Genomic DNA, 27,500 nt, shown 5'->3' with positions numbered 1-27,500 from the left:
GGCCTAGGCCGAGCAATTGTAGTGTTGCGTTTAATCGCGATAAAGGTATGTTGTTTGCCACGCAAGCTGTAAGAGAATAAAAAACTACGTTTTGAAGAGGTGAAAAGCAAGGATAACGGACCCATGTTTTCCTTGCTATGGAAAACACGGACTGTGCTTCGCTCCATTTCAAATAACCTTAAAGAACACCATCACCAAACTAAGCCGAAAACAACAATAGCTTTAGAAATCTTTCTCGTACTGTTTTTGTTTTTGTTGTTGTTGCTTTTTTTTTGTGCTATTTAATAATTATGACTTTCCTTGCATGCAAAGTTGGCGACCACAATTTATGATCTGGCGACCAAATTTTCCCCATTAGTCGACAGCTGGCACCTGAGCAAAAAAGTTAATTTCAAGCCCTGCGGTATGAGGAAGTTCATGGGGTGATCATTTTAAGACATCTTCCGAATATATTTACAGCAGAGCTGAGTTCGTCTTTCTTTCAGGCTGCTGAGGTTGGTAATATTAAGGGCATCTAAATAACTGTGGCATGGATAGATAATACGCAGAGCCCTTTTTTGAATTGATTCCAGCTTATTTGAAAGAAATCATTCAGAAATATCTTGCCAGACTTGCACGCCGAAATTCTAATATAGGTCTTATTGTTGTCAGGTAAACTTTGAGAATTCCATCTCTATTAACATCAACTTTTTTAAGAATCCTTAGGGAATACAGGCGCTTCGCAGCTCTTTTCGATATGTAATCAATATGCTCGCTCCACTTTAAATCATTACTGATAATAATACCGAGTAAGTTATAAGTTGTTACACGTTCAACTGTATTATTACCTAGGACAATTGGTCTTGTAGCAAATTATATTTTTGCATGAAGTCAATTAACATTTCTTTGCACTTTTTCGCGATTTAATTTCATATTGTGTTCTATAGAAAACTTGTGAATGTCATTGACAGCTACATTTAGTAAGCTAATACCTTCCTTGGTAAGATTTCCAATGCTGTGGTATATATCACCAACGAATTTAATCCTCAAATGCCATTCACGCAAAAGATTGTTGGTCTTCACAGCGAACAAAATCACACCCAGTTTCGTCCCTTGCGAAATACCTTCCCTGGGTGCTTTCCAATCAGACAGGGAGTTTAGAAATCCTTACAGCTTGCGATCTCTCCGTCAAAAAGACCCTAATCTAGGGATTAGGGGATATCACAAAAAGGTTACTGATTTCACTTTTCCTGGCAGTTTGCATGCAACATTGCTAATTGACTCTTATGAAACACTAGCTCTTAAGGCTCTGTTTGTTCTTTGGTAGTTGCGATCAGATTTTGTCTTCTCCTAAGGTCATGAATTTGGTTTGGAACAGGTGCTCGAGAAAGGTGTTTGGTACGCTAAGCCAACTAATTTCTTCATTAGGAATGTTTTAATTGGTTTAATTTTGGAATCACTAACGGCTATTTGTGTTTCACTCAGTGGTGTTTTTATCCAAACGAGCTCTTTTACTACCTCGGTAAATATCCACCACTAGTCACCTCCACTTCGGTGAATACTTGCTAACTAGAAAGCCATCAGAACTGGTTGACCTAATTTGAACGTTTTCCGACGAAAGAATACATCATTGTCAAAGCCATTTTCTTTACAGTCCCTTTGACGCTTATTTTTCCCCCTTCTTTTTAAAGGGGTACTCTGAGGAAAAAAACACGATTTTTTATTAAAGTCTCAAATTCTCGAGGAAACGCCGCCAAAATGTTGTATACGCTTTCCACATTATAAATCTAACTTACTTTGACCAACGTTTCAATGTTATTACGTCGAAATACTTGTTCTTCATAGCATCCTAGTGTGTCACCAGCATACTTATCCGAGAAAGCCTGGAGCGAGGACTGATGACGTCACTTACTCAACATTTAGGTCGCTGCTAGTTGAGTAAACAATGGAAAACATGTCTGAAAGTGACGCTTCGTCTTCTATCGATCATTATTTATCGACTTTGCAGTGTTAGTTTGACTTCGAAAAACATTCAGAGTCACTTACCTGTGATTATGAAGATTTAGACTCGTGGTTACTGAGAGAAAAGCAGCCGCATATCGACGGGAAAGAGTTCAAGAGGAAGAACAAGAGGATTGCTTCGAGATCGTTCGAATTAACTGAGATTAGATGGTATGTTGGATTGATTTCCCCCTCCTCGAAGGGGTCACAGAGCAATCAAAGTTAAGAAATTCCCCCTCCCAGATGGGGATCATATTGAACAGCATCAAACCACAGTAAACTTGAGAGTATAAACTTAATAAGATGATGCACAATCAACTTGTTAAGGGAAAAAGAAAATCAAGTGAAGCTATGATCTTCGCAGTTATGAACGCAATTTTTACAATTGCGTAGAGAAGCCTGAAAAATTCAGGACTTCAACGGGGTTTGAACCCGTGACCTCGCGATTCCGGTGCGACGCTCTAACCAACTGAGCTATGAAGCCACTGACGTTGGGAGCTGGTCATTTGTGGGTTCTAATGGTCCCGTGAGGAATGAATCAATGATGAAATGGTAAATGAAATGAATCATATATGAACTGCGGATATGAAATCAAGTGAAGCTATCCGCAGTTCATACCTTGATGTGTGTATCGCTTGTTCTTTCGGTTTCTTAATCCTATGGCGGCCATTCCTCATACCCACTCGTCTAGACAACAAGATTGAAACCCAGGCAGATCGGTGGTAGTTCTCCATCATTTGCAACTGCTTCCAGCTTCCCCTGGCACTGACCAATTTCGCTAGTAACAGCAGAAGCACTCCTCTGCCTTTGTTACTGCGTCCGAAGAGCAACCCGTACATTTGCACCCAGAAAAAATAACGGGAAATTTGAATTTTTACAGATAAAAGGAACAATGGGTAAACAAACAAAATCACGACTCCAACATACCATCTGATCTCAGTTAATTCGAACGATCTCGAAGCATCCCTCTTGTTCTTCCTCTTGAGATCTTTGCCGTCTATTCTAGGGTTTTAAATGACGTTACGGCCGCCATGTTGGTGTTCCCAAACAATGAAATGGCGGCCATATTGGTGTCCTGATCCAATCCTCCGGGAATTGAAAGCTATTATCATGCTAACGTCTTCTTTTGGCTGTTGATCACGTGAGTGAAACCCAAGAATATGCGACTGCTTTTTCCTAAGTTAAGTGCTCAGAATGTTTTTCGAAGTCAAACTATAACTCCAAAGCCGATCGAACATGATCGATAGAGGACGAAGCTTCGCTTTCAGACATGCTTTCCATTGTTTACTCAAGTAGCGAGTAAGTGACGTCATCAGTCCTCGCTCCAGGCTTTCTCGAATAAATATGCTGGCGACACACCAAAAATGGTGGATACTATGAAAAACAAGTATTTCAACGTAATAACATTGAAAAGTTGGTGACAGTAAGTTAAATTCATAATGTGGAAAGCGTATACAACATTTAGGCGGCGTTTCCTCGGGGATTTGAGACTTTTTGCGAAATCGTGTTTTTTCGTCAGAGTACCCCTTTAACTTTTCATTTAAATGTCTATAGTGTCTGGAGTGTAGCACTTCAAAAAAAATTCCCCTCGTAGTGTATCCACACGTTTGATTTATACGCCAAAAATATTGTCAGAGCCAGTTGGGCTCTGGTAACTGATGACGTCAAAGAAGTAACTAAGAATAGAAGTCTTGTTAAAAATCTGAAGCTTTTTGCTAAGTCTTAATAAATGTCGGGAGATAGTTACCCTTTGGATGGCGTGAATGTTCTGATGATTCAGAATGGAATTACATTCTTGACTTCTTTGACGTCAATAGTTACCAGGACCCAAATGGCTCGGCCAAAACTCAAAGGCCCGCTAAAACGCGTGGCTATACTATTAAGGAAAGAGTTTTGAAGTACTACACTCCAACCACCATAAATAAAATGTTAAAAAAACGGTGAAAAAAAATAAGTGTCATAGGGACATTAAAAAAATATATAAGAAACCATATGAAAAGTACTAATCCTAAATATAAGAAATATATTGAGAATCCTAAATAGTTGATAGTTCTTTCTCGACTTTCAAAATCATTATCTGTGATGTTCAGAGGAGCTCTTCCCGTGCAACGTGAGCCTCTCAAGCACAGCAGCGCAGACCTCAAGATGGCGAATGACACTTGGCGCAGATGCATGACATTGAGATACTTTAACCCTCTCCTTTAAGGAGGCTTGAAATAGTTTCTAATTGTTACAAACAAATAAACATATTTTGTCCGTAGATACAGTTAGCGTATTAATATCAGGACAAAATTTGGCCAGGGTTTTAAGTACCCATCGTAGATTTCTCTCATTATATTTTCCTCTAAAATAACGTTACCATGGCAACGAAATTAGGCATTTCTTTGAGCCTTAAATCAACATATATTATCTTTTTTGAAGAAACGGGACGGTGAAAGTGAATTCCTTACTAGTGGTGTAAAAGTGCCTTGTTCGATAGATTAATTTAGCGGTGAGGCTTTTGTAAGACTCTGCATTCGGGTAGCAAACCCTAACATAAAAAAAGGCAGAGCCTTGCCGCTCCCAAAAGCCGAGAGCACGAATGTCATGCTGGGCATCCACATCTCTATTCGTGTCCCCGGCAGGAATAGAGCTGCGGCATCATCACAACAACAACAACAACAACAACAACAACAACAATAATAATAATAATAATAATAATAATAATAATAATAATAATAATAATGCCATAATAATGAGTAGGGAGGTCTCCTTAGCCTTAGTTGGCTACCCGTTTTCCCCTTATTGCTTTTTTGAGCTGCGGAGAAATTAATGCTGGATACCTTACTTTTATTTTAAGGGTAGATGGGTGTCTTGAGACAAGCCCCTCTAGAGATGGCGTCTTGATCAGAATACTGGTGGTTGTGGCATCTTATCACCACTGTCCTCACGATGATTGTAGTGGATATAAAGATTATGGAGAATAAGGGCGTGAATGGGGCCAGAGCCTTAGACAATAGTTCCTCGTCCGGCGGGTATTCTGCGGGAGAGCAGCGCAGACCCGGTCGTCATAATCATCACTGAAGCGACTTCCAGGAAAAGGCAGAATAGGAAAATGAATATTGCTGTAAGGAAATGTTACTTTCTAAGTAGGCCTGCGTGTAGATGAAGATGGGAAACCAGTTAGAGAACATAAGAAAAGGATGCATAGAGCCTGTCAAGAGAAAGGACTGTCAGAAATAACAGAAGGACACCTTTATGCCCAGGCTAGAGGGATAAAAGAAGAACGGATGGTTATCTGAGTATCTGCTGTTTCGGTTTAATCTATAACGTCCGCAAATAAAAATGATTCCAATGTAATACCTTAATAAAGCTACAGCTCATTTTAGCTATGGTTTCCTTTATGTTAAGATTACCTTAACAAGCGTTGCGGCAAAATTGTTTTCTTCCTCTGAATGTATCGTCAGCATATGTGACTGCAGTGTCTGGCACTTTGCTAAAGCACTTTTCCATGTGTATAAACGCAAAGCAGTCACCCTATAACAACGTTCGCTAAATTCCGTCCATGGTGGCAGGCAGGTCTCTGCATGGAATAAAGGTAACAATATTGTTAATGAGAGTACAAAGAGTAATTCGATATATTTGAAAAACTGACATTGTTACACTCAAACAGATGACCATAGTTCCGTGATAAATTCCTTTAATTGATACATTCCTCTGAAATTTAACTGCGTAGTTCCTAGCCTTAGTTAAAACCAGACTGTGATGTGCGAACTTGTTTAGCTCGAAAAAAAGAAAAAAAAGCTCATACGAGAATAGGGAGAATTATGATGGTCAAAACTAATGCGTAAATAAGATTCTCCTGAATTAAATAGGCATGCCATCACCTTTGAAGTGATTGCAGAGCTCTATATTCATAGTATCAATGTTTTAAACCATAATTCTCTGATAAGGAAAATTTGATTTAATAATAATATTCTTCATAATAATAATATTCTTCACCTTGGACTGAGCGATCACGACTTAATCTTTGATCGAGTTTAGGAGTATGAAGAATTTTAAATTGCCTGACTTTTTGGCTGACTTAAAAAGGGTCCCATGGTCTTCGGCCTACACATTCGACAATGCCGATGATGTATGGGCTCATTGGCGAGCACTTTTCAAAGATGTTCTTGACCAGCACGTGCCCCTAAAGAAAAAGTGGATTCGAGGCGACCAGTTACCATGGATATCACCTGATCTGCTGCGTGAAATTTCGCACCGAAATAAATTATTCAAGCGCCACAAGCGACATCCTACATCTACTTCTTGGGATGACTATAAGCGGCAACGTAACAAAGTTACGTCGCTAAAGCGCAATGCTGTGAAAAGGTTCTGCTGTGACACCTCCTTGAGTGCTAAACATCCGGGCGAATTTTGGAGGAAAATGAAGCCCCTTTTGCCAACTAGTTCATGTAAAAACATACAAGGCGTCATCCTCGTTGAGGACAGTGGCGTTGTTTCCGACCCTGGGCGTGTGGCCGAAGTCTTTAATGATTACTTTGCCAATGTTATCCAGCTAGGGCATAGATCTGACACTGACTACACTGACCATCCGAGTATAAAGGCAATAAGCAATGTTCGTTTCTCAAGCGAGTTTAATTACTCCCCAGTCAGTACCTCATATATCTGTAACATTTTAGATAACCTTAATCCGAGAAAGGCAGTTGGGGTAGACGGCATTTCACCACGAATCTTGCGTTTGGGATCCCCAGTACTTGCCGAAAAGGTGACAAATTTGATCAACTTCTGTATCCTGAATCGTTCATTGCCGTCTGAATGGAAGCAAGCGCGCCTTACTCCTGTCTTTAAACGGGGTGTTGACACAGACAAAGCAAACTACCGCCCTGTCTCAATATTAACTTCGCTATCTAAAGTGTTTGAGAAAGTCATTTACGACCAAACTTGGAATGTATTTCATAACGTTTTGTCTTCAAACTTATCTGGATTTATGAAAACTCACTCTTGCTGCACTGCATTGCTAAAAATGACGGAAGATTGGAGGAGCAGTATTGATAACAAGGAAGCTGTAGCGGCGGTCGCTGTGGACTTGAGCAAAGCGTTTGACGCCATAGACCATAGCCTTCTGCTCGCGAAGTTGAAGGCCTATGGCTTTTCTACATGTGCATTAGAACTGATGTCCACTTACCTGCTAGGTCGTCAACAATGTGTCAGATTAGATGGCGTATGCTCTGACTTCAAAACAGTTAAATCTGGCGTTCCTCAAGGTTCACTATTGGGTCCGTTGTTGTTCAACATATTCATTAATGATTTGAATTTTTGTGTTCCTAATGTCTCATTGCGGCTGTACGCTGACGACACGACTGCCTACCTGTCAGATGTATCTCCCACCATTCTAGAATTTTCCTTCAACAAGGATCTCCAGGCTCTTTCGTCGTGGTTTGAGTCCAACTATTTAACAGTGAACTGTGCTAAGACTCAAGCATTATCTGTCGGACCCTGTGCCTATCATTATTCTTTATTTCTTAATAATGCTCAAATAGAATTTCTCCGATCTATCAAGATTCTTGGAGTAACTTTAGACAAGGACCTATCCTATAAAGAACACATATCAGATCAACTAAAGAAAGCCTATGCCAAGGCTTCTGCTCTGAGAAGAATAAGGCGTTTTCTTCCTCATGATGCAATGATAAAACTTTATAAAGCATTTATTTTACCTCATCTCGAATACTGTGGTCCTTTGTTTGTAGGCATAGGTACGGGTCAACGCAACCGTCTCGAAGATGGCAACTGTTATATTTTGAGAACATATAATCGGGCACAACAAGTTAATGTCATACGACGAACTGCTCACTGCGGCTAGCATGACATCTTTATATTGTAGGCGCTTACATCAGGCGTTAATACTTCTTTTTAAATGTCTAAATGGTACGGGTCCTACATATATTGCTAGCCTTTTTAAATACAGGCATACACCGTATAGGCTAAGAGGCGAGGGCTTGAATTTGGAATTACCAAAATTTAATTGTAAATTTAAGAAGAATTCTGTCACTTATTCATTAACTAAGTTATGGAACAGTTTGCCTTCTCATGTGCGTCTTTTAAGTGATTTTAGTGACTTCAGAAGTAAATTGCAGGATTGCAGTTTTTTAGAACGTGTCTTATAGTGTACAATTGTAGCTTTTAACTGCTTTTAGATCGAGTTTTAGCGTTTTCCAAGTCACGTTTTTAGTATGTGGCTTTTTGTTGTTTTTAATATTGAATTGTATTATATGGCTGTAATTATTATAGATTTTATTTATACACGTTCGTATTTTGAACGAGTTTTATAGCTCTTTGACGTAACGTGTTAAAATAAATGATTGATTGATGAGATGATATCTTTCCAGTGTTGACTCAGAAAAAATCTGAGTGCTCTTTTGCAGGATTCAAAGCTACGACGTTCCGATTACCAGTTCGGATGCTCTACCACTGAGCCATAGAAGATTACGTTTAAAATATACTTATCGTTAGTTGATTTTTGGTCCATAAAAATAACTACACACTCAAGTATGAGCACCTGTTTGGATTAACATCGCAGAATGTAGGTTCACATATGCACGTTTTTCAGTATTCTTTATCATTATCAAATCCTTGGGTGCATTACTTTAAGATAACTTACAGCAATTATTACCATCAATGCTATGCTCTTCTATACTGTTGTACCTTGTTTTAGCACATCACACTATCCCTCGTCCTACTGTACACCACACTCTATACACCACTCCACTCCACTCCACTCCTCTCTACGTGCTATTCTCTACTACGTTATTTGTTGCACTTTTTACGTTATTCAACGAACCATCCAACCAGGACTTTGAAGCGCTGCAACAGAACTTACTTGGCTTCAATTCAACGATGTCCTTTTGACTTCCTAAAGAACATTGTTATTCGAGAAGTTTAGCAACATTTTCCAAGAAGTGTAGGAAGTCATTAAAGATGACATTGCAAAGGAAACACTTTCCTCTAAAGCTGTCATGCCATCCAAAGACTTCATGAGCGGGAGCTGAGTGCGCTAACAACCTACTGACCCAACTTGTCGGCGATAATCGTCCAGGACTAAAGCCACAGCAACAATTCGAAGAGATCAAGATGACATGGTTTCTGTTGGTTGAAATTAATACTGCTATACCCATCCCCAATTACATTTTTTTATACCTGACACTCGTAGATCTTGCTATGAAGCTAAGACAATCTCTTAATGGTAGTGAGTGGCCGATCCGATGGGAGGGGCAAGGCGGAGAAAACCCTCCTTCTTCATATCTGGGTCTGGATGCGCCACTGAAGAATCGTGCTGGTGTAAAATTAGGCACCAGCTGCAGTATCATGGAAGCGACTGCATAGGATAAGGGAACCGGGATGTTTTCGTTAATACCGGTATCATGTGAACAATCCCATCGTTAAAAAAAATCACAAAAATGAAACAATTTTACATACTGTAAATGTCGCATAAGGTATTCTACTTACTCCGGCAATAGAAGTCCGATGTCCAGTTACCTTCATTGCACTCTATGGTGGAATTTCCTACCCCTTTGTATCCTTTTTCACATTTTAATTGGATAATATCACCAGTGCGATATAGCTGCTTCTTTTCATCGGCAGATTTCAAGGTTTTCGTGTTTGGCGAAGGAGGTCTGCACGGCGAAGCTATCATGGTATAACAAAGAAAGCGAAATACGCTATGTTAGTTGTCAACTTAACTTATTTGGCACAGATATTTAAATAAACAATTGAGGTCAAGATTGGTCAAGATTTTAAGATGGTTTACCTTTAGCTTACAAAACGAAGGATGCGAAAACGGAAAAAAGAGGTTGTTACTCCTGAATCCTTTAATCAACAAAGGTGTTATCACATGTAATCGCTGTGATAAAATGACTTGAGACAGGGCTTTCGTCCTAATCATAATGCAAGCATGATCTTGCTCACAACGTGTAATCTACTGAAAACCATGGGAAATATATTATTTACTGGTATGCAACTCACACATGTCGATGCATTGAGATAGTGTGAACGCCCCAGTTACTGTGAAAGAGCGCCGGAATGGGCACTTAATACATTCAGTTTGTCCTTCTTCCGACTGGTAAGTTCCTGAAGGACACTTTAGACAAGTCCTGTTTCCCACCTCATAGTACCCAGGTGCACAGTTCACTGCAAAGAAAATGACATGAAATGAAATAATCTATGCATCTCTGCATTGACAATTCAGCGGAAAAACAATCTCAAAAATATGACCACTTCTAATAAATTCATAAAATCTCGTGCACAAACGCATTATTCAATTAAACCCCTCGAAAAGCCATTGTAATTGGATACTGCTCATTACCAGTCCAACTTTTACATTGCAGTCCAATGTATTTCTCGCCTTTCACGGGCTCGGTTCAATCGATCGCCTTTTTGGACTCAAATTAATGTAAAAATAAATCCTTCAAGGGTAGCAAATGATAGATCTATCCGTCTATCGGATAGTGGAATATTTATGAAAATTCTACCCTTTGAAGGATTCAGTGATCATGACTCTATGGTGTTAACATATTGTATTATCTTCAAAATGCACTTATAAAATACAATTGTACACATAAATGAAATGAATGTATATTTGCAGTGCAAGTTGTAGACTAATGAAAGAACTTATCATCGCACTTAGCTGGATAATTTAAGCAATTGTCACCTTTTATAGTAACCTGAAATATTCAGGTGGCTCCAACGGGATTCGAACCCATAACCTCTGCGATGCCGGTGGAAAGCTCTACCAACTAAGATATGAAGCCACACAGCTGGGAGCAGGTCAATTTGTTGGGCTAATTTGTTTCCGTGAAGGCCTCGATGAATGAAATGAATGTATACTTGAGTTGCAGGCTATAGGCGAATGCTTAAATTGTCAAGCTAAGTGAGAGGATCATTTCTCTTTTTCGTTAATGCCATACAAAAAGGAAACTTACCACAGAGAAACCCATTCTCGTGAGGTCTTGTTCCCTGTGAACATCTTTGTGGAAGAAACCTAATGGAAAAGCTGTCTTTCTTGAAACACATTTTCTCATTCATTTCAAGTTTAAAGCTTCCATTGGTTAAAAGAGTGTAGAGTGTCCTGAGGCGTTTCACCATGCTTACTGTTGATAATGAAAAGTTATTTAATGCCGCCTGGCGCCTCTTGGCTGGAGGGTCATGACCAGGGACTTGCGCATCGTCACCTTTCAGAACAAACGAGATTGAGGCATTCGGAAATGGGTGGAAGTATCGGCTGTCAATATTACCGGTTGGCCAACCTAAGACATCACACAGTTTCTTCCAAAAGGAACTCGCTGCAGAAAAACTCGATTTTTGAGTCGGTGCAGTTGATGCCTTGCAGTACCTTAATCCAAACTTTACTGCAATTCTCGGAACACCTGGAGCAAAGTCCAAGACATCCAGTTTGGCATTTCTACTTTGGACAGTTTCATGCCGATTGGAAACATTGCAGTAATATAAACCAGTACTCTCCGATGCGAGGTTATGCAGCACCAATACGGGCTTTGTTGAATTCAAATTAACCACGTGACCACTCGAACCTCCTTTAATCGGAATAAAAAACCACTCCGTCAGTGGGCGTGGAATTCCAATGCTGTTGCATGTAAGTGAAACCAGGCCTTCTCCAACAAATACCTGTGCCCCTTGTGGCTGCTCGGTAATTTGAGGTTTTTGATGCACCTCTACAATGGTGATATTAGACATAGTACTTCCCCGACTATTGGAGACTTTACAATGATAGACACCCTCGCTCTCTCTGGTGACATTTGAAAGTACGAGCCTCGTGCTGTTGGTATCCTCTAACGGCTCGCCATTTTTGTACCAAACGTATAATAGTTCTATAGGGCTTACTGCCTCACACAATAATTGAATGGTCTCACCTTTGATGGTCACGACTTTCACTGGAGAATTCCTCTTTATTCTTGGTTTCTTGCTGCAAAGAATGATGTCATCTTTGGACTTCACAACGAAGGCTTTTGCTTGAAATATTACTCTCTCTAATGCAGTCATGGCGAGGCCTTCGTTTAAGATCCTACTTATCGAAATATCCAGTTCTTTAAGCGCATGTTTTATTTCGATTGCTCGCGGGTGATCTTCCATTTCATACATGTCCCCTAAACTGTCAAAGAAAAAACCGACACAGTCCTGAATTCCTGAACATTCTGAAAAATTTTTAGCCTTCGTCGAAACATCTAAAAATGCTCGAAGATCTTGTAAGCTGGAATTCCATGAAGTCGTTGGCGATGTACTGAGAAACATCCTTTCTATGGACTGTACTGTGTCATTGAAAACTGACTGGATCTCTTCCAAAGGACCGTAATCGTGACTAATTCCCTGTAAATCAAGTTTTTCTATGCCTCTCAAGCTTGTGAAGATATCCTCCTCGAGTTGCTTACTATTGTTAATAAAGAGTTCAACAGAATCAAGGACATCAGAAAAGTAAACATGGGCATCCTGTGAAAAGAGGCACTCGCGTTGTCCCATTGACAAGCTAGTTTCATCAGGTCTTCCTCCACTGGACGAAATGGGACCTTCTCTGAGTGATCTTCGTCTTCTTGATGAGGGTGATCCAAAGAGCGCTTCGACTATGAGCCTCGAAGCTCTTATCAAAGATCGATTTACATTCGCAAAATCCATAGGAAACTCCAATAATTTTAATTTGTCCGTTCTTTCCTGGGTTTTCAAACTTACTGTAGCCGGGAACCGTGTTTTCCTAGCTCGTTTCGTCATTGAGACAGAAAATTTGATAGCGTCTACAGTGACAAGTGGTTTATCGTTGGCAGTCTTTAGCTTTTGGGCTAGCTTCAGGCCCAGTCGTTCACGTAACCTTACAGTCGTGATGTTGATAGAATTCTTGGCATGTTCATGTTGCTCGAGAATGGCTTGCGCAACTTTCAGTTGAATACCAGCAAACTCAAAATTTGTTCTGGCCTTGCTCATTTCTAACTGAGCAACGACCACGTTTTGCGCCTTTCTTGCCATAGACTCAAAGGCCGGCGATAAGTTATCTCTTTCTTCCTTTATCACATCTCTTAAGTAGCTCATGTTACGTTTACACTGCAGGTTGTATGAGACGCAGTCAGGATCTACGACTTCGATCTTTTCACGAGTTTCAGTTGAACAGCATTTATACGAATGATCGTAGCTGGAAATAACTGATTCTTTCTCTCTCTTACAATTATAAACAACTCTTTCAACTTCTTTCCCTTTCACTGTGTGCCTTAGTACTTTATGGGTTTTAACCTCGTCTGGCCTTCGAACCATTTGCCTGTACGAGTCACAACCAGTAAAGGAGTCAAAAACCCCCCACAAAAACCTCCCACAATTAGAGCGAGGTATAAGATAATACCTCGGGATCAGTTCAATCTCTTCCTGTTCTGTCGTCTCGATCTCGTGCACAACATACGTATCTGTCTGTTTCTCACATATGGTAACCAAGCGTTCGGAATTTATTGGATCTTGACATATCGTTGGTACACAGCTGTCAGTGGCAATGTAGCTGCAGTTTTGATATTCACACATTTGCGTATTCTTCAGCTGAAAAAATTGCACGAGAGAAGAATTAAGACTTATCTTTGCACCCTTGTATGTCTTGATGATCTTTTGAAGTTTGTTATTCTTTCTTTGCTTTTCTCTCTGTTTGATGTTTAAAAGCAGTTTTTTTCTTCTGACCAGAGCCCTTGCCAACTTAACTCTTTGGTTTGCTTGAAGAAGCGAGTTTTCAACTCTTCGCACTTTTCTGACAGCCTTATCGGCAAGATATTTAACTAGATCTGTCACTTTTGTCTGCAGAAATTTAGAGAGCTGCGACGTGTTTGTTAAACTCCCACGAACAACAAATCGCAATGCACTCCACTCTTGCACGTCACTAGTGTCTGCTATTACTGTCACGTTTGCTAAGTACCTCTGAAAGATTAGTGCGTGCATTTCAAACCAGAGCTTTTTATCCCGTAGCGTAACGTTTGAGGCATGACTAACGTTAAACAGGTGAACGTTAGCTTCAAAATTAACTGAGACGCGCTCGGTTTCTTGAGGAAAGAGAATTTCCACAACTTGATGCCTTGAAATTGCCAAAATATTTCCATCACTCGAAGAAGGTAAGGTTTTCAAGACCTTGCCTCTTGCACGAATAATTGATAGAGATGATGCTTTCTCAAAGCAGCTGTGCTTATCTTGAACGTGAATTTCTGTGATCAAATCATTAAAGCATAGTTTTTCCAGACAGACGTTTGTTCGCAAATGTAAGCTCATTCCTTGCAAGCTTGTCTCAACACTGTATTGTTTACCGACCGTTCGTCCACGTAACGACACCAGAATTGCTATTCGAAGTGGTTCTGACTTATTTGGCCGAATGTATCTTAAGAGAGGGCTTTGGTTTAACAAGCTGTGAACGGATTCCTTCGATGTCAGAAATAGACCTTGTACACTCTTGCCACAAAATGTTTCTCCTAAAGTTGAAGTAAAAGTCATGTTAAAGAGGGACTTCAATTGCTTTTCTTTTTGTCTCGTGAGGACCCATTGGCCTTTATGGTAGCTTTGGGCTTTTAGGTGCCCTTTGTACCAATTCTTAGTCTCTGTAGAGACCTAATTTAGACCAAACTCTGACCCGCACGTCCACAGTCACAGATTTTCCAAAAGTGGTGTGGGAATACAAGAAACCCACTGGCTTCAATATAAACAAGTGTACGCTTACAGAAAGTCTGAGTAAGCCTAAAATTCTTTTATTGTTTTTTGTAGTGTGTGAACATTTCTCACCTCCCAAGAAAGCCTTTCCTGTTATTGAAACAGAAGAAAGTGTCATGTTTAAGTCTTTTCCCAATGCCCTTCCGTTTACATTCAAAACGCCTTTTCCGTTTAAGTGTACTTCCAGTGGCTGAGTTATTGCATTGACAAAAAGCTGCAAAAGATGAAGGCAGACGAATAATCAGTTGCTCTCGTCGATTAAGAAATAAAAGTCGCAACTCACCAGGAGAAGTGCTAGCATGCAGAATCGAATGAAGTAACACGGTTAAAATGCCCTCCCATTTCCCGGATCATCGACCGACTAATCGATTATCGATTAATGTGGTCCTTGCATACCTCACGGTTATTATTTTTTCCTTCAAAATCAAAAGGGGATACTGAGCATCTTTAATTCTTTCGTCAGTGAAATTCGAGATATGTGAATGGGATAATTATGCACTCTACTTACAGCATCGATTCCCCGATATTTGATAAACGCTTCCCCTGTAAATTTTAATTTCACAAAAAGGCTCCTAGTCTGAGTCTCCATTTTCCATTCAAGACTTCCTTTAAGCCACATATTGTAGTGAAATGATGAGGACTCTGTCAGTTTAATTCCATTCCAAATCATCCTTTTTACAAAAGAAGACGTCTTCATCTTGTTAAAGATACCCACTGATTCTACGTTCATGTTTATTCCCATTGCTTCCATATTACGAAACAGGTTTAAGGAGTTCTTTATAACATTTGCTTCCCGGTTGGGAAGGTTCAAGATCATGGCTGATTGACAAATATCGACAGCAAAGCAGGTTGCCCCATCAGCGAACAACGCAACTTCCTGACCAGCAACACGGGCAATGTAATTTATGGCAGGACGATAGAAAACCTGGACAGATGCATCATTATAGGGAAAACCTGAGCAGTGTTCCGAATCAGGCGATAGGTTTACAGCAATGTTTTGAATATCAAAAGCAGCGCTATCTTCCATAATAGTAAACTGAAGCCATTCTGGTGCGATTTCTGTCAATGCTTGCATGAAAGAAGATGGAAATGCATTACTCCACATCAACGCAAGCAAATTGTCAGTATTGGAGACCCCTGAAAGGCACGTTCCATTTGCTTGATGCCAAATTTTAAACACTCCTTGAGAAACCGTTTTAGCAATGGCAATGTTGATAAGCCTGTCCCTAGGGATGTTGAGGTCTTCCAAATTTAAGCCAACTAGTGACATAGGAACACTGACATTGTTGGGTGTCACAAGATGCACGATTCCACTGGTTGATACGGGTGCTCCAATCCATGGCGACGTAGATAGAAGACGCATTTCACATTCTGCGTTTTGTTTTGACACGTACTTCTTGCAACCAGTGAGAAGGGTGTCCTTGGGGAGCCGATCGAAGATATCTGGTGTGACGAGGACGACGCTTCTTTGTGGTGTCTGGAAATCACCCTTACTTTTACCATCCACGCTATAAGAAACGGAATGGATTCCTGGTTTTTCTGTTTTCACCACAAATTCTGCTTTGACCTTTGAAAACTGTAATTCCAGTGACGGTGGATCAAACTTTAGTCCTTCATTGGAGAACAAGGTCACTTGCAAGAAATATGATGGCCGTGCCATTAGAAAAAGAGGTCCAGAGCTCATTTTTGTATGGAGTTTCGGAAATATCGGTGTGGAAATGACACCGGTTTGACATAACTTTCCTTTATATCCAGTTCCAGAACAATTGCAAGTGAACGACTTCCTGTCTGTCACCAAACATTTCCCACCGTGTCTGCAAGGACTGGGATGACAAATCCGAATCTCTGAAGTTTGGAAAATAACACAAAACAACGATTAGTACTAAGAACACTTGATCTTTCAGGAAGACGCTCCTCGTTTTGTCTAGAACTAATGATTCCCTAATTCCTCCATATTTATAGCACAGGGAAGAAAACGGCTAATCTATCCTTCATACGGTAACTATCCGTCTCAAACGCAATATTTAGTTGTCAAGCAAATGTTACACCAACTATTCCGGAACGTTACAGTTCATCGCACACCCTGAAATTTGACACTAATACTTCACACCAACTTCGTGTTGGTGCGCAGTGTCAGGCATTCGTGAAGAGTTTACATTACTAGAAGGTATGGATTTTAAGGTACTTTTGATAATTTTGGGACTTTCCCGGATTTGCAAGACAGAATACGCCTTCACTTCGTATTATTTTTCGCGAAAGTTGTTTTCTGAGAACCGATATCATTTCATTTCGGGATAAGTGTTTTTTTCTCTTTAGAAAAAAAAATATTCCAGCCATTCCGTAAATCTAAAGGAATGAGTCGCATAGTCCCAGAGAGGAAACCCTTTATTAACAACCAGTCATCACGTGACTGGATTAATTGTATTCTACCCGTTAGGTGAGAGGGAGTCCATTAATGCCTCTGACTACCATGAATCACACTTCACACTGTGTACCCAATAGCAGTGCAACAGTACGTTTCACATAAATGGTGCAACCAGTATTTGTCCTGATATTTATGCTGATATTTTATCTTTGTAGACCACGACCCATACCAGGGTTTGGCTCCTCAGGCGAAAAGAACTTTGTCTTGTTTTCAATTAATGCTAATAATAATAATGAACGAGATGATATATGAAATAATTTACATGTTGAACTGCGGATATGAAATCAAGTGAAATTGCGATCCTGGCAGTTATGAAAGCAATTTGTGTATAGCATAGAGCGATTTTCAATCGAGTGTCGTAAAACCAAAACCAAAGTTAGTACGGTCTGTTAGGTCGGAAAATTAAGAAAATCGTGACAAGACGCGTAAAAACACCAAACTTGGCACAAATGTAGTTTAGAGTATAACTAATCATTTCAGAAGGGGTGCCACAAAAAATTACCCCAGGGGGGGGGGATTTTTTTATAAGTAAGTCTCAGTTGTGGTGTGTCAAAAGCAGCGTGCCATTATGAACTATGAAATAATTTAATTTCTTGATTACAGTGTGAAATAAGTGTTGGTATACGTAAAATAAAGACCAAGTATGAAAATTTAATAAGCTGTGCTCAAATGTAAAAATATAATGCCTTTTTGTAGGAAAAAAGGCGAAAAAAGACGGCAAATATGCGTAGTCATTATAAAGCTCAATTCCACATGAATTTCACTTCCTTTATGATATTAATGTTTTAGCGAGAAGATATTTACTAAGTTCCTTTTACTTAAATTTGTTGTAACTTAATGAAAATCTTTAAACAATAAATGGTAATAAAAAGCCAGCGGTGTTTCCATACAACATGCGCTTTACCTCCCGGTGACCCGCGTGACAGTGGAGTTGTTGAGAGGTACGTTTTCTTGTGTTATGGGGAATTTCACCATCTGAACTGTAAGTATCAACTCATGTTTTATACTCCATCCTTCTATGAGGTAAAATTCATTTCGTTATGATGTGAAACAAAGTGAAGTTGTTTTTTTTAAAACGAAGAGATCAGTGATTTTTATTTTATCCGTATATGTGAGCCGGTGTTCAATAAAAGTTACTCTGAATAAGCGTTATAACTTGAGATGAATGAAAAAACTGTGAGAAATCACCAGATGTTATAAAAAAAACGGTTCAAGAAGGAAATGTTTTAGTAGGTTTATTATTTGATTTAAACGAAAAATTATGGAGTGACATAAGTCTGGCAAGCGGAGCGTGTTAAACTATTCAATGGTTGTCGGACTCAAAGATACGATGACGGATAAAACAAAAATGCCATTCAATTTATTTTAGTTCAGACTGAAATTTCCTGAGTTAACAACGCTCTAAAAACAAAACCATTCTTAGATTAAGAATATTTTAAATGATATTTCTTTTTTCAGACGTTAGCCAACCAGTGAGTGCAAAGGATTAATCTCTGTTCAGCCAGGTCCGCTTCAAGAGATATCACACTGCCTGACACGTATTGATTTCCTTAGTTCCTCTTGTTTCTATAAAAACATCAGTAGTAAACGTCCCTGCCACACGTCAAGCAGCTGTGGAGACCGTAAGCACGGATCAGTTGTCTATTGCCATTGAAAAACAAGTTCACTGGTTGAAGTACTGTGAACAACATTTTTATGAGGAGCTTACCAAAGGTATTCATCTTTCATGGGCTGCTTATCACGCATCTGTAACTGAACTGCCTAACCCTTTGCCATGCTTGGGTAGCTTGTTGCCATTGTTTTAAGAGAAGGCTCCCACAGTAGCCATGAAGAAACATGGAATGTTTGTGATTAAGAAGGCAACAGAATTTCTTAACCTGGGCCAAATTCCTGTCACTGTCTGTGACCAGCCTCTTTTTGCAATCGCAAAAGTTGTTCAGTGGAACTGGCCTGCTAAACACGGAGAAAATGTTCACGTTGTCATGCTGGGGGGCCTACACATTGAGATGGTGCTGTCGACCATGTGAGGTGACCTTGTAGCTTTATCTGGCTGGACTACAGCACTAACTGAGGCAGGGATAGCATCCAGTGGGACATCAGATTCCTTCCTTAAGGTAGCGCATTTGACGAAAACCAGACGCGCCCACCAGGTAACCGCAGAAGCTTTGTATAAATTGCAGAATGTTGCCTTTCGGGAACTAAACGGTCAACAGGACGAAGAGGAGTTTCAGAAGTGGCACGATGGAATGATTAAGACCAGCCCAACGTACAAGTTTTGGGACATGATCATGCAAATGGAACTCAAAGTACTGTCATTCGTGAAAGCACATCGTGAAAACAACTTCTCTGTACATAGAAGCCTTGGAATCTCTTGCTCCTTGGTCCTTTGCTCTTGATCACACTAATTACACGAGGTGGCTACCTATTCACATAAGAGATATGAAGTGCTTACCAGGCGTTCAACAAAGCCTCAGAGAATGCTGGGTCATTTCGAAGTCATCAAGCACTTTTTCAAGCATCCCAATCGACCAGGCACACGAGCAAAATAACGCAAGGGTGAAGGGATCAGGTGGAGCTGTAGGACTAATGGAAAGTCCTGTCGCATTTAGAAGATGGATGGTGGCCGGACCAGAAACTGCTCGAGTGTTGCAAGAGTTCGAAAGTCAGTTGAAAGTGAAACAAATGTTGATGAAAATAACAAACACCACGAACAAGGACTTTTTACACAGAAAACCTTTCAAAGTCATGTCAAGCAACTTGTAAGTACAATTTCAGAAATGGGAAACCCTTTTAAGGATGACTGCCCTGAATTACTTGCCCTTGACACACGCAATTGCGCAGATTCCTCATTCGTGGATACTGTGCATAGAGTCCAGGAACTTGGATTACACCAGTACAAGAAATTTGTAAAAGACGTCATTGATGAAAGGACTGTATCGATTGACGATACGATTTCAAAGAATACCTTGCCACTGTTCAAGCGCCAGCAGCCGAAGCAAATCTGCAAAGCGTCCTTAAAGTTGACAGCGGTAACAAGTGACCGTTACCTCCTCAGTTGTTTGTATATTGCCAGCCAACAGCGCGAAGGAGATCTTGAAGAGTTCTCCAAGCATGAAAATCAGCCGTATCCACCTTATTTGTCAGAGTTTGGCAATCTCCGATTCGGGTAAAAGTCTGATTTGATTTCATGCGTCAACAAAGAAACACCGCCACCTCCACCACCAGCATCTTATCTTCTGTCGCTACGTTTTCTGAATATGCAGATTCCAAGTTCTTACCTTTCCTGGAAAACCACTTGAAGAGTACCAAACGAATTAACGTTGTGTGGGATGAATACCGAGTAGCAAGTCTGAAAGAATCTGCCCTTGAGAAGAGAGGAAAAGGCGTGAGACGAAAGGTAGCTGGGCATGTCAAGTTACCTCAGAACTGGCAGGTATTTCTCGAAGAAAGCTGCAACCATGAAGAAGCAGACACGAGGATTCTTGTAAACGTTAGATATGCTTTGTTCGCACCGTTGACACATGTTCTTGTAATTCTAATTGCGCACTTCCACACGTTGTCTTCGATTTGGTCTGGATTGAGCTTTTGGGTCGCCTTTGGGATGGGAATGAATTTTCAGCTGCTCTATGTTAACACCATTTGTGAGTATTTGGGCAAGCAGAAATGACGTGCTCTTCCATTTTTTCACGCGTTTACCGGTTGCGACACTACGTCAGCATTCCTGGGGAAAGGAAAGAAGTCTGCGTGGGAGGCCTGGAAAGCGTACCCTGAAGCCACAGAGGCTTTCCGTTTAGTGAGCGATAGCCCCTTCCTTCCAGTTGAGATCAACACTCCCGTGTTCGATGTCCTTCAGCGCTTTGTGGTGATACTTTATGACAGGACCAGCCTTGCTACCGATGTGAACACTGCTCGACGAGAACTGTTCACAAAAAAGAATCGGGCGCTAGAAAACATTCCCCCAACAGAGGTAAGAACCTATCATACACAAATTTTTAGTTGTTTTTGTGTTTGATAGGCTAAATTTGTGATAGGTAAACACCTGTGAGGACAACGCGAAAAAAAAAACCAGTTTAGCGAAAAGACGAGAAACATTTCAACTAACCCAACCTTTTCTTGCATGTATTGAATCCACATATCAATTTTATTTTAACTATCCAAAGCCTATCATAAAGCTATGCTGTTATTCCACTTGGGCTACTAGAGAGCCTAATTTATGAAGTACATGGAAATAAGCGGTGCGCGTTTGTTTAAAATTATACTTGTGTAAAAAATTTATATATAATTTCTATTGTTTATTAGGATGCCCTGTTGAATCATTCTAACAGAACTCTTTACCAAGCAAGCATCTGGACGTCCCTTGATGAGCAACAATTTTACCCATCCCCGTCTGATTTTGGATGGAAAATGGAGAACGACCCGGTAGATGGAGGCCCCGCTGAACCGTACTTCCAGAAGCCTCTAAGGCGCGCAGTGACTTGCTGAAGTGTGGATGCAAGAAAAGTTGCAAGAGTGGTCGTTGTAAATGTTTCAAGGCCAATCTACCATGTACTGAGCTCTGTAGTTGCTCTGGAGGCTACCAGAACACAAATCCTTAGAAATAGAGCAACAAATAACAACCATTTACGATATCTAGCCGAAGCTGTTAAAAACTAAATGTGTAAAACGCAACAAAAACACTTCTTGATATAAGTGCGCTCAAAGCATTATGGGAATGTCACGTGATCAAGGCAAATGACCTTTTATGGACACAAACACAAAACTGAGTCTGAGTAATGTAGTTTAGTCATTTTACAACGGCATTCGTCAAACCTGGTACGTAATAAACACATTAAATGCCACAGCCTCGCTGTCATGCCAGCATTTGAGTATTGCGTAATTTCTATGAGCTTCATGCCCCCCCGGAAAGCCAAATCACGTGGCACCCCTTCTAAATTCGTTTCTTACGTCAAAAGGAACATCTGTACCTAATTTGGTGCTTTTACGCGATTTGTCACGATTTTCGACCTAACAGACCGGACTAAGTAATTACTTTAATTTGGCCAATCACAAAGGACGGAGACAATCCAGTAAACCAATCAAACCTCGAAATAATTACACGTAGCCGACACAAAACGCGGGAAAATGTGCACGCGCGAGCCATGATTGGTTTCGATTTTACTTTTGATTGGTTGAAAAAGTGGCGCGAGAACTTTGAACCAATCACTGAGTGAAGTAATCATAAACCAAAGTAATTCGCTAATTACTTTCGACACTTAATTGAAAACCACTTTATATCATCTGGTTCATCGATTCATTCATCACGGGAACATTTGAACCCACATAAAGCCAGCTCCCAACTGGCTCACACATGTCCAATATAAATGAACTGAGTCGGGTCGTCAATTGCTGTTGACGGTCCGACTCACCGGATGTCGGGTCGTAAAGTTTAAAAGGAGGTAAGCTTTACTGCCGGAAGTCGAACTGCCTGGGGGAGCTTCAAATATCTTGACGGATCGTGGCGATCCGATCAGGTCGTGACGATCCGATCAGGTCGTGACGACCCGTCATTTGAAAAGTCGACCCGACTTTTGGAATTGTCGGGTGGTGAGAGAAAGAAAAACTTCGATGAACAAAGGAGGCTGTGCTGCTCAAAAATGTTGTATGCTTCGTTCTCAAAGAATACTGAGCGATTAAAATATCAATATACGCATAGAAAATAATAAATATCGACCAGAATAGCATTCACAAATGTTGCGAATGTGTCCTTGATACCCTGACAACATGCTGTTCAGAAACAGAAATAATGACTGACTGTAATAGCGCTCCGAAATGTTGAATGAGAACGTTGCATCGGCATCGCGATGTCACGGGTTCAAGCCCCGTTGAAGTTCTGAATTTTTCAGGCTTCTCTACGCATTTACTAAAATTGCATTCATAACTGCGAAATGTTTCCTTATGATGACGTTTCCTCGTTTGCTGTGTAATTCGTCTACTTCAAAATATCCGGAGTAATCAACGGTGCAAAAACCACTTTTGTCATCGAGTGTGCATATATCGGTTGCTGTAGGCCAAATACCACAATACTCTTTGTTTGTCCCCCAGATTTTGCTTAACCATTGTTTCCAGTTTATCTTGGGACGTACAATGATGGTACGTATTTTCAAATTCTCTCATGGTCTTGTTGGTGTTACGTAATGAACGTGTTTGTGTATTTGTAAATGATGTACTGATTCAAAGAGTTAAGCTGCTTCACATTGTGAGTTAATCGTGAAACCCAAAAGATGGTGTCCTTTTAGTGGGATTTCCAACGAAGAAATGAGCGGACCGTGCTGAAGATCCTTCACTTAGTTTTATTTTCAACAGTTTTATTTTAAACAGATCGAACAAGCGATTTCATCCAGCGATCACTTGTATGGAAGGTTGTTCACACTATGGCAAGTTTCGACACTACACCTCCATCGACTCAAGTTTACAGTTTTCCTTCAAATTTTCCCTTACCAGCCACTATGGTTTCTCGAGGTGATATCACAAGCGACTGGGAGTTTTTTAAGCAACAATGGCAAGATTATGAAGTAGCAACTGTCCTAAATGCGAAGAGAATCAAGCAGTTCGACTCGCCACTTTTCGCTCAGTTATGGGAAAGGAATGCCTGCAAATATTCCTGAATTTAAATGTTGGCACCAAAGACCTTGCAATTGATTCAACACTGCAAGCTCGAGGATTATTTCATCCCTATGAGGAATGTAATTTATGAGACGTATGTGTTTAATTCTTGTGCTAAAACCTCAGTACAAGCAGTTGCCAATAGGCTGAGAAAGCTTTCATCGTCATGTGCATTTGGAACTTTGACTGAAGAAATGATCCGTGATAGGCGAATCATTGGAATTCAAGATAAAGGCACGTAAGCTAGGTTGCTGATTAATTGTCTCAGTGTTAAGCTCTGAGAAAGTTCAAGTGACGAGCTACACTTGATGCTGGCGAAACGAAAACCGAAACATAGCAAGAAACGAAGTAAACCTCAAAATTAGAAGACATCATGAACTCCTCTCACTAGAATTGGAAATATAGGTTTTACGGTCAGCTAAAAAAGCATGCCAAGCCGACAGACTTTCCAGCTTATGGTCGGCAGAGTAGAATCTGTAAGAAAATGAATCATTATGCCAAGTCGTGTCACTCAGCCAAAGAAAATATTTGTTTAGCAGAGGAAATAGGGCGTCTTAGGGCGTTAGGGTTGGGCAGTCAAAAACTATGCCCCTACCATTAATGGAGCCTATTGGGGAGACCACGCTCACAGTTGACAAAAGAGGTAGGCATCATGAACTCAGTTATCAAGTGGTGAAGTGCTCCAACAAACTCTTATTGTCAGCAGAGGCTTGTGAACAGTTAGGACTTCTCAAAGTAGAGATAGATCCTGAAGGGTCTATTCATGTCTTAGAGAGTGGTAACCTGACCAATCAGTACTTTCTGTCGCGCTAAAAAGATGTTTTTCAAGGTCTAGGCCATATTGGGAATACATCCATTATCAGTGATCCCAGAGTCAAGCCAGTACAATATAACCAACGTTGGGTACCATTTGCCCTGAGAGGCAAAGTTAAAACCAAATTTGATGACCTGGGCAGAAAAAGAACTGTGGAGAAGGTCCTAGAACCAAACGAATGGATAAGTGACAAAGATGGGTTTTACCAAGTTGGATTAGATGAAGAAAGCGGTCTGAAAAGGACTATCTGGACTCCTTTTGGTCGCTACAAGTACCTGAGGTTGCCTTTTGGAATTAACTTGGCTCAGAAAAAATTTGAATGCAGTCATTAGAGATGGGCTATGGAAAGAAAGATGAGGAGCAAACCAAAATCATGATGAGAATCTTGTCCGTCTCTTGGAGCAAGCGCGCAAGGTCAATTTCTGCTTAAACAGCGGCAAACTGAATCTCAGGAAGTCACAAGTCAAGTGTCTGTGACACTTGATGACCAAGGATGGGTTAAAGCCAGATTGTGACAAACGAAAAGCTGCTCAAGAGATGCCAGGGCCGAAATCAAAGAAAGAACTGTTAAGCCTTTTTGGATTTGTGAATTACTTATCAAAGTTTCTGCCAAGATTATCAGAAGTTGCCCAGCCACAGAAGGGAATGACCAAGCAAGATGCAAAGTTCGTTTGGTCTAAGCAGTATGATCCAGCCTTCCAGGAAGTGTGAAAGTTAGTGGTTTAGCATCATTTGCTCAAGTATTATGACCTGCACGAGGAAGTAACGGTTCAATACGATGCGAGTGAGTATAAATTAGGTGCAGCGCTACTTCAAAATGGCCAGCCAGCGGCAATATGCAAAGATAGAGAAGTAATGTATTGTTTTTGTCTTCTCCTGGGAAAGCTTGAGTTATTATCGTGCTGGTTGTGAAAAAATAACAGTGGAATTATACCACAAGCCACTGCAGACAATTTTACAGAAGTCCATCCTCTCTGCTCCCTGTTGCTTGCACGAATGCCCTTAAGGCTCCAAAGACACATCCTGGGGGTAAGATACAAGCCTGGAGCACAGCTGTTTTTGGCCGAGCATTTGTCCAGAGTCACACTACCAGTCAAAAAAGGAAGAGATAACCGACAATTTTCAAGTTTTTGCTCTTGAACTTGAAACAGTCACTCCATTTGCATCCATCAAAGTGTCTCCAGAAGGGATAGCACAGCTACAGATGAAATGCACCGCGCAAAAGATTGTCCTTCAAACCTTGAAAACTACAGTCTTAACAGGATGACCTGAAAGAAGAGACCAGGTGCCTGTGCATGTTTGTGATTACTGGAGTTTACGCAATGAGGTTTCACTCAACAATGGTCTGTTGTTGAGGAGCCAGAAAAGCCAGGAATCATCATGAGCCGGTGCAATCTCATCAGATCCCACAGGGACCAAGGATTAGAATGGCTACCGATTTGTTCACTGTAAATTGTTATGAGGATCAGAGTTATTTTTAGTTTATCTGTCATGCAATTCCAGGCTTTTCTAGAATTATCTAAGAATCTGTAATTTTCCAGAAATTTCTTTGTAGTGACTCAGCCGTTTCCACAAATAGCACACTTTGTAATAGAGTATAAATAGCAACAGAACATTCTAGATGCTTAGAGTAAAAGTATAAAAGCAGGTTTGTAAATAATAGAAAAAACTCTCTTGCCCGAGGGCTTACCCTCGTGGCTGGCTGTGATTAATGGATGCGATAACTGTGGTGAAGCTATAACCAACTGCGATAACTGTGGTGAAGAGATAAGGCCTCCGAGGAATTGGTGGAGCTGCTGTTCATTCGGGTGCGGGACTGATTCCGCATGGCATGCGGGTCCAGGGTGTCCGAAATGTGGTGAGCTTGCTGGATTCTTCGTCAAGTTGAATCTGGAGAAATCATTGTTCAGGTCGGCTTTAGTGAATACATTTACTTTTGACAATTCTGGCAAAATGTCCTCAATGACAAGGAGGGGTAGTGTTTTCGTTTGAGTGCTTTATTTAGACGCTGGGGGTAAATGCGGACTCGCATTTCCCACTTGGCATCTGGGTTACAACCAAACTGGACACCCATTCTGCAGGTTTATCTATTTCTTCGTCAGTACCTACAGCTTCTCAAGGCAGTCAAGGTTTTATCTAAGTTTGCCTTTCATTAGTACTGCGACACGCCGCTGTGGCATTACCACTGCTACCATTGTGTTACCAAAGTGATAACTTATCAACATCTAAGCGGAGTTTGCCTCCCATCTTGCCCAGGATTCTGGAAAGGTCAGCGTACTCGGATAAAATTTCCTTTCTGATAGGCTATGGATTTTATGTTTTTCAATTAACTGATTGATGTCTGAAGTGCTATTGCTACAGTGCAAAATGTTCTGCTGTTGGAGAAGCACAAGGTCCATTTTCTGTGCTTAACCATCTTCAACTACAGAACTCTACAGTACATTCCATATTGTTTCTGGGCTCTCTGTACAGACTCTGCTACAGTCCTAGCACACTGAGTTCTGACTGAGTATGTGACAAGTTCCGGCTTTGTTCTGCTGATTTCAGCAGGAGTTGGCAAGTACCGACGGGGTAAGACAGGATGCCCCAGTGTCTACCTGCATCTGGACTGTTTTATTTCCAATTCCCATTACTGCATAAATTCTGCTCTTCGTTCAACTGACAGAATAACGCCCAAGGTCCATGCTCAGACTAGGATGACGGTTCTTCGTGAAATGTATTGACGGTTCTTCATGCACTTTCGGTTTATTTCTATGCAGATTATTGCGGGATGGAGGCTTTCTAGGTGGCTGGATTTTCTTTTGACAGACAGAACTGAAGTGTTTTCTTTTCGAGCACTTATTACGAATCTTACCATACTCTGGGCATTTTTCCATTCTCCGATTTTTACATTTGCCACAATGTTTACAATTTTTCACATCTCTGGAATTTTTG

General features: G+C 40.6%; 1 protein-coding gene across 3 annotated transcripts in view; it reads right to left on the bottom strand.

Moving 5' to 3' along the window:
• LOC138045853 (uncharacterized) overlaps positions 1–27,500 on the bottom strand; it is a 217,939-nt gene that overhangs the window by 9,298 nt on the left and 181,141 nt on the right. For all 3 annotated transcript variants that reach the window (XM_068892486.1, XM_068892487.1, XM_068892488.1), the window contains 6 exons: positions 15,194–16,530; positions 14,758–14,899; positions 10,938–14,450; positions 9,982–10,146; positions 9,466–9,645; positions 5,376–5,542 (listed from right to left, as the gene is read on the bottom strand). In XM_068892486.1, coding sequence (XP_068748587.1) covers positions 5,376–5,542; positions 9,466–9,645; positions 9,982–10,146; positions 10,938–14,450; positions 14,758–14,899; positions 15,194–16,530 — 5,504 coding nt within the window. The remainder of the gene's footprint in view (positions 1–5,375; positions 5,543–9,465; positions 9,646–9,981; positions 10,147–10,937; positions 14,451–14,757; positions 14,900–15,193; positions 16,531–27,500) is intronic.

This window comes from Montipora capricornis, chromosome 4 (assembly GCF_036669925.1).
Source record: "Montipora capricornis isolate CH-2021 chromosome 4, ASM3666992v2, whole genome shotgun sequence".
NCBI lineage: Eukaryota > Metazoa > Cnidaria > Anthozoa > Scleractinia > Acroporidae > Montipora > Montipora capricornis.
The sequence above is the reverse complement of the archived record's forward strand: the minus strand, read 5'-3'. Positions and strand labels throughout refer to the sequence as shown.